Source organism: Opisthorchis viverrini (assembly GCF_000715545.1).
Source record: "Opisthorchis viverrini unplaced genomic scaffold opera_v5_222, whole genome shotgun sequence".
Classification (NCBI taxonomy): Eukaryota; Metazoa; Platyhelminthes; class Trematoda; order Opisthorchiida; family Opisthorchiidae; genus Opisthorchis; species Opisthorchis viverrini.
The window spans coordinates 116,856-127,228 of record NW_008751879.1 but is presented as its reverse complement, the minus strand read 5'-3'; the positions used below and the strand labels follow the sequence as shown (position 1 = coordinate 127,228).

Genomic DNA, 10,373 nt, shown 5'->3' with positions numbered 1-10,373 from the left:
GCGCAAACCGTCAAACCACGGTAAGGTCCAGTTTCTTCGTGACGGAGATGTTGACAAATGGTCTGAAAGACCGAGGAAGACTGAAATACGATATAGAAATCAATCTTAGTTGGGTTTGAGGGACATCAATTTCCATTTCAGATCTTGGGAGTGTCTGGCGTTGCACAGAGACACTTGACGGGGACCATACACGTATGGTCTTCTGAAACTCAATAGGTTTCCCTGCTAAGAGTCGATTGACGAATACAGTTATTTATTTTCATTGCTGGTATACGAAGTTTACGGTCCGATTCTAACTTGTCACTTCTTTCGCTGTTTCAGTGGCATCATATCAAGCCGAAAGGTGGCCATAACCGGAAGAGCAAGAAAGACAAAGTCTCATAGGGCCAACGGTGCCCAACTACCCACCCCATTTCTCCGATTTATGATTCTTTCTATTTCCTGGTTTACGATTATTTCGGCTATTCGCTTTTCTTACCTCATTCTTACCCTTCCAACCCGCCTTCCTCTTTCTCTTCCCCGAGAACCACTTGTGCCACATCTCTCATTTTTCGACCCAATTCTCTTGTCCCATCCCATTGCTTCTACTCGTTTCCCTTCTCGACGTAAAGAGCATGAGGGTTTCGCGGATAAGGTAACTGTTGCCCCGTATTCGCTTCTTGACCATCCACCGGCGAGACTTACCGTTGCGCGCATGCCGATACGTGTGCAATTCATTCAGCTGTGATTTGGTTTCCGTTGTGTATCGTACCTGGTCCACTAACGCCCCGCTCTGATTTTGACGGTAGTGAATATCAAAAGTTGACTAGTCCTCTACCCCCGTATGCCTCTTTCTCTTGATATATGATTGCCAGTGCATGTGCAAAAGCGCATTTGGTTGTACGTGTGTGTACATAGGCACCTGTGTATACACTCAGACGTTTTGTCTCTGGCGACCGTCCACTATATGTATATACTTATCAGCTCTACAGTACACGAACCACAGTTCAAATCATTGTTCCTTTTCGATTCTGCCACATTGTGTGGAGTTACGAGCGCAACTGTGGCTGCGGCGCATTACACCGATCAACTTTTAAGGTGACGACAAAAATCCCAACTGGTGAAGCTCTTTATGTGTCATTTTGGTTGTGAACGCACAACAGCGTTCCTAAATATATATAACAAAACAAGCCGTTGTTGACAACACACTAGTAGTAAATTTTATTCCTCATCTGTCCTATAATCATGGAAACAACTGCTTCAACAATGAATGCAAGGAAATGGGAAAGGTGGGGACTTAGTCACCATCATCATCATCGACAGCATGACATCAGTGTTCAACACCGATGCTTCACTGCCGTATGGGGACTTAGTGCAAACGATGAAGAACGAATCTCTGCCCAACTCACATTCATTTGGGAATCCTAGCAACCAAAGGAATTCGCACACGAGTCTCTTTCGCCAAATGCCCAGACTTCAAAACTGCAAGGGAATAAGCACATATGGAGGGCACCACCAGTGGCACTGGCATGATTATTGTGAACCTCACTTAACGTGGGATTACAATACAACGACGGGCAAACTATCTAGGCAGTCCAACTATGAATTGACAGCATGCTCAAACTGGGGCCAGCTACGTTTCGCGTACTGTGTGCTTTCTAATCACATTAACTCCAACCACACCGGCGGGAAGATCCCACAGCAATCGCCTCCACTTCTCGTTGCCAAGTCATGGCCGGTTCCCAGCAAGCTTTTGGTCAGCAACAGTTTGGTGCGGAAAACACCATTTCATGTGGTACTTAACGACTGGATGTTTATGACACATATCCCAGCTAGCGATTCTGCTTGATTACCATGTGCTCCCTTAAGCACCCCTTTGCGAACGCGCTGCGGCAGCCTGACCCCTGCTACGCTGAGGAGACATTGAAGTTCCAACTTTGGAATCTGTTTACGGTCTCAGCCAGTAGTACCGTGGACTTGTTAAGTGCAACATGCGGTTATCTCTGCTTCGATCGGGCAATCAGGATGAAACTACCCAAAGCGCTTTCATTCGTCATCAGATCATTCCTTGCTCGAGCGCCGTTTGTAAATGGTGGTTTCCACGAGAGACTCGGAAATGCCCCATGCGGGCTATTTTTCAACCGCTAATATTCAAGGTGTCATGGCAATTTTCCATGACTATGATACTTCGACAGCGCATTGCCGGTTTCATTAATCCGGGTCCCTGTCGTTTTTAGCAACCTTACAAACAGTATAGCAGCATCGGGGAGAAGCATTGGATTTGTACACTTCCGCCTGTTTTTAAGCTCCGACCTGTCAGAAACTGTAATAAACTTTGCGGAAGAAGTCCGTCGAACAATGAGATACGTATTTGGGGTCCCGCTTTTGTTTAGATGGATTTTGGTTGCTAGTAAACTTTCTTTCGGACATGTATTCAGACTGCTTTGAATGTTAGTTTATCTTATCGGTTGGTCTGTGGTCACAGTGCTGTCGAGACAAGTTAGAGTTCACTGAAATGTCCACCAGGTCCCGATGTCCAACAGGGCTTGGTCGCAGACTTCTCAAAAATACCGTTTTGATTATGATGTGGTATGACTAGTCTGGATGACTGTCCAAAGACTGCTGGATGCGGCTCTGTGCGCACGGCAGTCAAGTGTCGCTACGGAATTAGGTACTTAATCTAAGCTTCATTTCTGACTAAAGAGGTTTGACAAAGGTAATGAACTCGTTCGATCACGGTCCACAATCTTTCCTTCGATCAGGCAAGAGCCTTTGTGAAAGCAGTGAGTGACGTGTGCACCGGCTGGTTGTGTTCACGATATTCATCCTGTATTTGTCTGGGAATGTCTTATGCGTGGTCCACTCTGGGATGTGCTCATTTTAAACGATGTAGATCATCCATACTACCTGCCTCAAATGTAGCCGTCAAAAATTGTGTCGACATATGATAAAACTACTGAGTGTCTGCGTGAACCACGTTTCTCGGGCCCCAAGTCGCCGTTACCGATTACTTTTGACTCGAGTAACGCAATATCGACTGCCAGACCCCATAAAATGTGAACTAGATGCTCCCCGCTGGTGAGCATTGATCAGAAGACGCATCATCGCTATCATTCCAAAGATTTAGGGAGTACCAACTTTCACTAGTGCAAGGTTCACTTCTCATGTCCATCATTGTCGTCTGCGCGATTTGCCACCGTGATTATAGTCGACTTTGTTAGCCCTTTGAGGTGGTTTAAAAAGCACCACATTTCAGAAGAAAAGTCGTCGGGTAATGTGAGTTCAGCAAATTACCCCAACACAAGCTGTCTACCGAAGATGACTTAGACGACAACGTTTAACCATGGGAGGGTGTAATGATTCTCACAGTTCAAATGATCTCGAATACACCCTGAATTGCATCGATTAACCTGCATCAAATAACTTCGCCACCAAATACAAATGGTCACGTGGTGTATGGATTGTTTGGTGCAAACAAACGCTGTATGATAGTTTTGGAGCATGTCCTGATGATCACACCCTCTAAATGATTGCCAAGTAAACTTCGTCTTCACCGGCAGTGTAACTCGACCACAGTGTTCAAAAATGCCAAAATCAGTGTTTTAATCCCAACTATGCATCCCACTACAGCTTATAAGTCAAAGGTGCATTCGGTCCTGATTTCGGATCAAACCCGAAATGAGAGGTTTGACAGTGGACCGAAATGCCAGTTTTGGTAAATCTGTATTCTCTGTTCTTAACATGATGGAGATATCTCAGGACAATCGAGCCAGCATGTCGAGGGAAGGCAAATCATAAAAATCAAAAGACTGATTCCGGGACTAATGTAGGTTGTACAATACTTGTTTTGCTTGATAAGTTACACCAGAAATAAACAGTTTAGCTCCCAGCGGTATGCCGTGCTTATTATACACGTCGACCCTGAGGAACATAAGCTAAGTGATATCCAGTGTCGTGCTTTCATGATGATACATTGAGCTATGGAGTTGAATGGCCTCGATGACAAAGGCGCTTGCAGTTCGCTCTAGCAAAAATTGGGTTCTGGTTTGACATATGTGTGTCAGATCTGAACGAAAATGTCTTATATTCCATACAACTTGGAGAGTTCTTATTTAGAAGCATCTACTCAGCTTGCTAGTTCGTCTACCCCTCAGGAAATTCCACAAACTATGGATGCATAGATTAAGGTCCGTAGGTTTCATCTCCTGGCTTCTGTGAATGCTAAGTGGATTCTCACGATCGATCATTGGGGGCCAAGTATGTATGTGGTAGAGCTGCGTTTTTTTTTCATACCGCAGTTCCTCGACACAGCAGTACATTCGTTTCCTTAAAAGTGAAATGCGTAGTATGTAAAAAAAATATCTTCAGACCTTCACAGTCACTGTGAACTTATTTCGGTTTTTGTGTACGGGATCTTGTTGGTGCTTAAAAGATTGGTCTTTCTGACATTGATAAACAGCCAACCATTTCCCATGCCACATAACCACTGAAGCGATCGAGATACACACTCTTGATCACCCTGTTATTATCAACGGTGCTATCTAAGGGTATTCTACTGGCTCAAAATAGCTACTCGGGTGATTTCCCGCCCCAACCTTCCTAGAGTGACTCACGATTAGCTTTGTACGAGTGATGCAGACGTCTTCCCATGAGGCATGAATCCTCAGGAGAGGTAAAACTCTTCCTGGAGGTGTTTTAGAAGGCATGAGCCTTGTTCACACAACTTGAGTAGATGTCAAACAGCATCGTGTAGAAAGCGCTCAGAGGGTGTTCAGTTAGTTTACCGGAAGTAAAACTTGCTAAGTCAACATAATCTAGTGTCGATATCATCAGTAACCTTCTCTGAATATGTTCGACTGACATTTTAGAAGACCGCGTATTCTAGGGTGAAACAAATGAAAGAAACAGCTTGTTTGCAGCATGAACTGTCCCTTGGTTGATTGTGATTTCCACAACACTGCTTTCCGCCGTCTACTTCTGCGAAATGATTCACTTCACCAATGTGATTTTTTCTCCACTAGCCCCATCTTGCGGTGCGTAGATTGGTCAGAGGTCATTTTGAAGCCTACTGACAAGACAGAATATATATGTCAAGGCTAATAAACCAGTGTATAGTCATTAATTTTCACGAGGGGTTCAACCAAACCTTCTTGGCGTCAAGGGAACCGCAGTTTTCATTGAAATATATATATATATATATAACATAGATAAGGAAGGTGGCCCTACTGCTTGAGTTTAATGTGACTCATCCCACTGCGGATTTGTGTCCACTAACCACCTAGATGAAGAGTAGTGCTACAAGTATAATCACCGAATTTTCCTGTGCGTATGCCCTACACTTGAAAATGCTCCAAAATATGTCCTATGGCGTATGCATGTTAAATGTTTTTTGGGACTTATCGATCAGGTCATCTTCCTATTGAATCAGTCTTTTTCATAATGTAAGTACATTTAGAATCGTGCTATTTTTCCATGTTTTTTTGTAAATAGTCCTCCCTGGAGGTACCACTGGCGGGTAATATTGTGCTTGTTTGTGAAAGTGTCTTCTGATGACAAAAATAAACGGCAATACCGATGCCCCATTGATGTGTACAAATTACAGCACTGTAATGTCAACCAGAATTCCAGTCACATTGTTTATTGTTGGACCTGTTGAATTCAGGAGTATCTTTCCCGTACAACTAGCGCTGTCTTACCAGCAGTTGCGCATAATGTCATAACAGGCGCATTGCTTTCCAGAGTCAATCGACGTGCGGATTTAGCTATTCTGAACGACGGTATTTATGGAAAGCGAGAATCAATAAGCTGGGCGGAAAGTGGAACATGTGATCACGACTTGAAATCGATGTTGCCGCTCATGCGATTGGCCGGTGCGTCCGGAACTAGTCTACCTGTCCACCTGTGATTCAGTTTTTAAATCGAACGCATCTGGTCAGCTGACAGTAGGACGGCAAAGTGAAACATAGCTGTTGCACCGTGCCAGAGCGGTGGAAGATAAAAAACAGATACCTGCTGATATACGATGGGAAATAAAATAAATATGCCGAATTTGACATCAAAAACAGCTTTAGACGCAACGGCTTTGAATAATTCCTCAAGGGCAGCATTGAATGTGTGCGTGCAAAAGTATTACAAAGACGGGATGATAGATACTGTGGTTTATTTGCTTAACACAAGGGAACATTGGTGCCCGAATTAAATACTGAGGTGTAAATGACAGATTGAGGTTATCAGAAAGTAAAAGTATTTCGGACATAACTTGCCGCTCTACAGTGTAATGTATACTTTTTCATCTTCATAAACAGTATTTTCATGCATGGAAAAGTATTATTTCGCTTTTGCGTGATATGGAATTTGGAGCCTCCGTTTTTTTAAGAGAACCGTAAGCCTCTTGATATCCGAGCAAACGTTCGTGTAGCTACCCCCGATGTGTCGACAACACTTCCTATTGGTCTTTCTTCACTTTTTATCTTTCATGGGACAAAAGAGCTTCTGACCAGCAGAGATTCGTCAGACGTCGCTAACTCATTCGCGCAACACTGAATCGAATGTCTTGCACTCCGAGTTTGTTCGCATACTGGTTTCCATTATTATATGGACTCTGATGCCACACGGACAACTGTAAAGTTGGCTCTTAGTTACCGCACCGGTATAATGGTGAATACAGTGACAAGATAACTATTAAAGACAACTGGATATTGACTATTGTCAGTGAAAGTAAGAGAAATGGCTCGGATTGTTGTTTAAACGCAAGAGTAGGCAAAACTTGTTACATCGGTAGGATACAGATAGAATAGTTAATAATTGAATGAACTTCCGTCACCACTTCTTGGCACAGCAGTCAGTATGTTGGCTCATATCCTACGTCATCGATGGAGAAGAGAGTGAGATGTATCGTAGGTCAGTTTTCTGAGACTGATCATTTGGTTCATTAACCATAATTCATATGACAACTGAAAACACTGTCAAATACGGAATATACAGTGGTAGGAGCAGTTCAGAAGTTCGATACGATAAGAGCCAGACAGATTTCTGTAAACACATTGGGTCAATCGATCTACCGCGGGCCAGCACAAGTTCAAAGTTTGTGCGAGTTTCTTTTTAACACAACAGCCAGGATTGCACATGTAGACAGTGATTGTCTCACTTAGGAATAACGGTCGGGTTTCCAAGGTTGTGATTTTGATGGGCACAAGAAGCGAAAGTCTCAATAAATATCTGCTGCGTGGACTAAATCGACCTAGTGTAAAGCGGTGGTGCTTGGGCTGGATCGGGTCCAGATTCCACAGGTCAGAGAAGCGGAGTACAGTTCGCGCATTCTCTCAGACAGTTGTCTCGCTATACGATCAACACACAATGCTCGACACAAACATGCGAACGAGCACACGCAAAAGCTAATGATACATAACTTGGCCGGTAGTCACAGGCATAAATAAACAGTGTGCACTTCGAAACCGCCGAAGTACTTTGGATATAGTTGTGGTACAAGACCGCACAGATACAGGCAGCTTGTTTACGATTAGCTGAAAAATTCTGCTTGAATGCAAGATAACTTAAGCTTCTTCATAATAACTCAAAATACTTAAAATCTATTCCAGCTCATTTCAGTATGAAGCCCCTGAAGAGAGGTCAACTGTGTGCTACAAAACATGCGACTCACTCTAGAAGGACTTGGTCATTCTGATCAAGGCGTGCTTACCACATACATACTGTAACAAGATACTCCACGTGAGTCACCCACACTGGTCTAATAGACAAACCTGAGTAGGTTAAAGTCGATTAATAACATCGACGTCATGGCTGACCACCCTAGTAAGTACCTACACTTCTCGTGTAAGCAGGGGGTTGGTCACATGGGAATGTTTCTGGGGAAATCCGTGCTGCCTTCCAGGTGGCTCCCTAATCGCCGTGTTATAGGTCTCTGTATGCTTTTGTTGAGCATATAACTCATACTAACCTGCAGTAATTCAGTGGTCAGTTCTTGATGTCATCCAAATGGTTATCGCAACATCATATTCGCACAGGAGTTTACTGTTCCCCGGAGAAGTGGTATACAACCCTACTTCGTCCTTTAACAAAGGCGAGTAGTTATCATCGGACATGACTAGTGTGGGAGAATCAAAAGACATAATACATCACCTTCCCTTCTGACTCGTTCATCAAGCGTGCCAAAATATTTGGTGATTCATAGTCCTGAGTGCAAGAAGAGATGTAATGATCAGTAAAAATGTCTTTTCTATGGCAATCTCAATATTGTCAGGAGAGCGGAAAATCTTGAGCGTGCCTCAGTTAGCTCGAGAGTGAAGACTTAAATAAGCAAACAAACGCTTGGAAGATCTCGACTAAAAATTTGTCATTAAGCGTCCAAAACTGAGCAAACTTTATATTGAATTCCCAATCCGCCCAAACCTCTATAGAGATTGTATCCTTCCCCAGTAGTCTCGGAGTTTTTGTGGAGTTCCACGAAGCTTAGTATCAAACTGCAAAGACCACTTGATGTAAGGATGAGGAGAAGAAAAGCTCCAGTCAGGAACTCTGTATTTTGTTTCATCTAATCTCAACACTCTCCAAACACTTTGCATGTTGGCTCTGAATTGCATTGTTGGTGTGACGCAGTTCAAAGTTACACCAAAACGTGTTTGACAGGCTCAAGTTTTCTTGGCGATAGCATCCATTATTTTTGACAACTTTTGCTTTCTTTAGATGTTGATTGTTGTTGTGGCGCCCTAGAAAAAGAGTGCCAAGATAGTTCTTGCTGTTCAGACCAAGACAAGGTCAATAAAAAAGCCAGAGTGGAATTCCAACCATGATCATCGAACGTGAATCCCTGAGCTATATATTATATGTGTTTTATATCTATATGTATATATTCATGAGTATATATTTATGTGTACATGTTTTCGTACATATATATTGTGTAGTATATATCATTGTTACACACCATAAGGTGTCGCTTCCTGCGTAGGTGTATATAGGTACGGGTCTGAGACTGTGAAACAGCGCTACATCGTCCGTTGTTATTGGTCCAGTAGACTGACGGAGAGCTGGCGTTCCTGAAAACAAAGCTATGGCTGAGTATCAGGAGAATCATCTGAGACGAGTTGGTTTTCTCGTAGATGTTTTGAAAGAACCTCACTCTACATCACGTCCTATCTTATACACCTTCGGGATCAGCTGGAGATGACCACAGCTGTTGCATTTGGTCAGAAAAATCCGGGTATTTGTAGAAAATGAACAGAACCTTGATTGGATCGTTTGTTGCATCTGAAATGTGGAGCACGAGCTGTCCGGGGCGCATTACTTAATAATCTCGTATAAAGAATATGTTTCGCCGCGGTTTCTTTCGCCGGTGGATGATATGGCGCTCCAGTGTCTTTCTTTATCAACAGAAGAGAAGTTTAGTCAGATGCGCGCATGTTGACTTTGAGACATGTTGGTTTAAGCGAAATTCGTGCCTCCCTCATAGTAGCCGTGAACTTTCATTCTATACGTTCGGGATGATGACCAAGGTAAGTCCACACATGAATCGGATGAACCACTCACTTGCAAATAACAAACAGGCACTGGAAGTAGCTCTTCGGGTCTTCAAACCAGTGGCTAAGCCGATCTTGTGTGGTACCCACGTATGTTCCGGAAGATTTTTCACGAACAGGGTTCATCCTCGTGAGGGTGATCAACAATTGTCATGGAACTCTTGCGGGAACGGTAAAGGCGTTGGCTTATTCCAGTGTCACTATAACCGACGCTGATCCCATATCCTTGGCTTAGATTGGTTTCATGGATGATGCTGAATAATGTTTGATGTGAGTTTGGCCGATTCAATCCTGTCTATGTTTGGACAGCTGACAAGTGTAGTGTTGATGGGTCTCTGCATAGGGTCGGTGAACGCAGGTCAGAAGAATCGATGAGTGTAGTTTATATGAAATTGTTGTTGTTATCCTTCTGTATTCATATGGGTTAATCAGGATAGTCTCTCTTGCAGTCCTCTATATAGTGGTTCATCTGGTATTTTCCGGCAGCAGGCGTGATGCTGGCTCCACATCATTTAGCATAAGTTCGATTGTTGCACACTTAACACTGATACCCGACAACGATGTTCCGTGCGTCTTTCTGAGCTCCATAACCGGAGTTAACGTACAGACCGGTGGTCGATTGCGACATATGTAGAAACAACGAAGAAACTGACGTTTCAGAAAGGTTTGAAAAATAACCGATGGGTTCACTGCAGGGTAACTTACTGATTTTAACCCAAAAGCTTAATCAGGCCAATTAAGGGGGCTAGCGTGTTGGATTAGTTTTAAAACTTTCCCGTCTAATAATTCAGCAGTTTTCAGAAAGATCAACTCCGGCGAGAACACTTTGGAGTGAAGCCTTTTATGGAATCAATTGAAGTC

The 10,373-nt window shown here is 43.3% G+C and overlaps 2 protein-coding genes across 2 annotated transcripts in view; one reads left to right on the top strand and one right to left on the bottom strand.

The window, feature by feature from the left end:
• T265_08504 (hypothetical protein) overlaps positions 1–979 on the top strand; it is a gene marked incomplete at both ends in the record, with an annotated part of 59,698 nt that extends 58,719 nt beyond the window's left edge. Inside the window, one exon of the mRNA XM_009174325.1 lies at positions 322–979. Coding sequence (XP_009172589.1) covers positions 322–384 — 63 coding nt within the window. The remainder of the gene's footprint in view (positions 1–321) is intronic.
• T265_08503 (hypothetical protein) overlaps positions 1–9,277 on the bottom strand; it is a gene marked incomplete at both ends in the record, with an annotated part of 18,567 nt that extends 9,290 nt beyond the window's left edge. Inside the window, one exon of the mRNA XM_009174324.1 lies at positions 9,142–9,277. Within this exon, the coding sequence (XP_009172588.1) occupies positions 9,142–9,277 (136 nt within the window). The remainder of the gene's footprint in view (positions 1–9,141) is intronic.
• Positions 9,278–10,373: the final 1,096 nt, after the last annotated feature.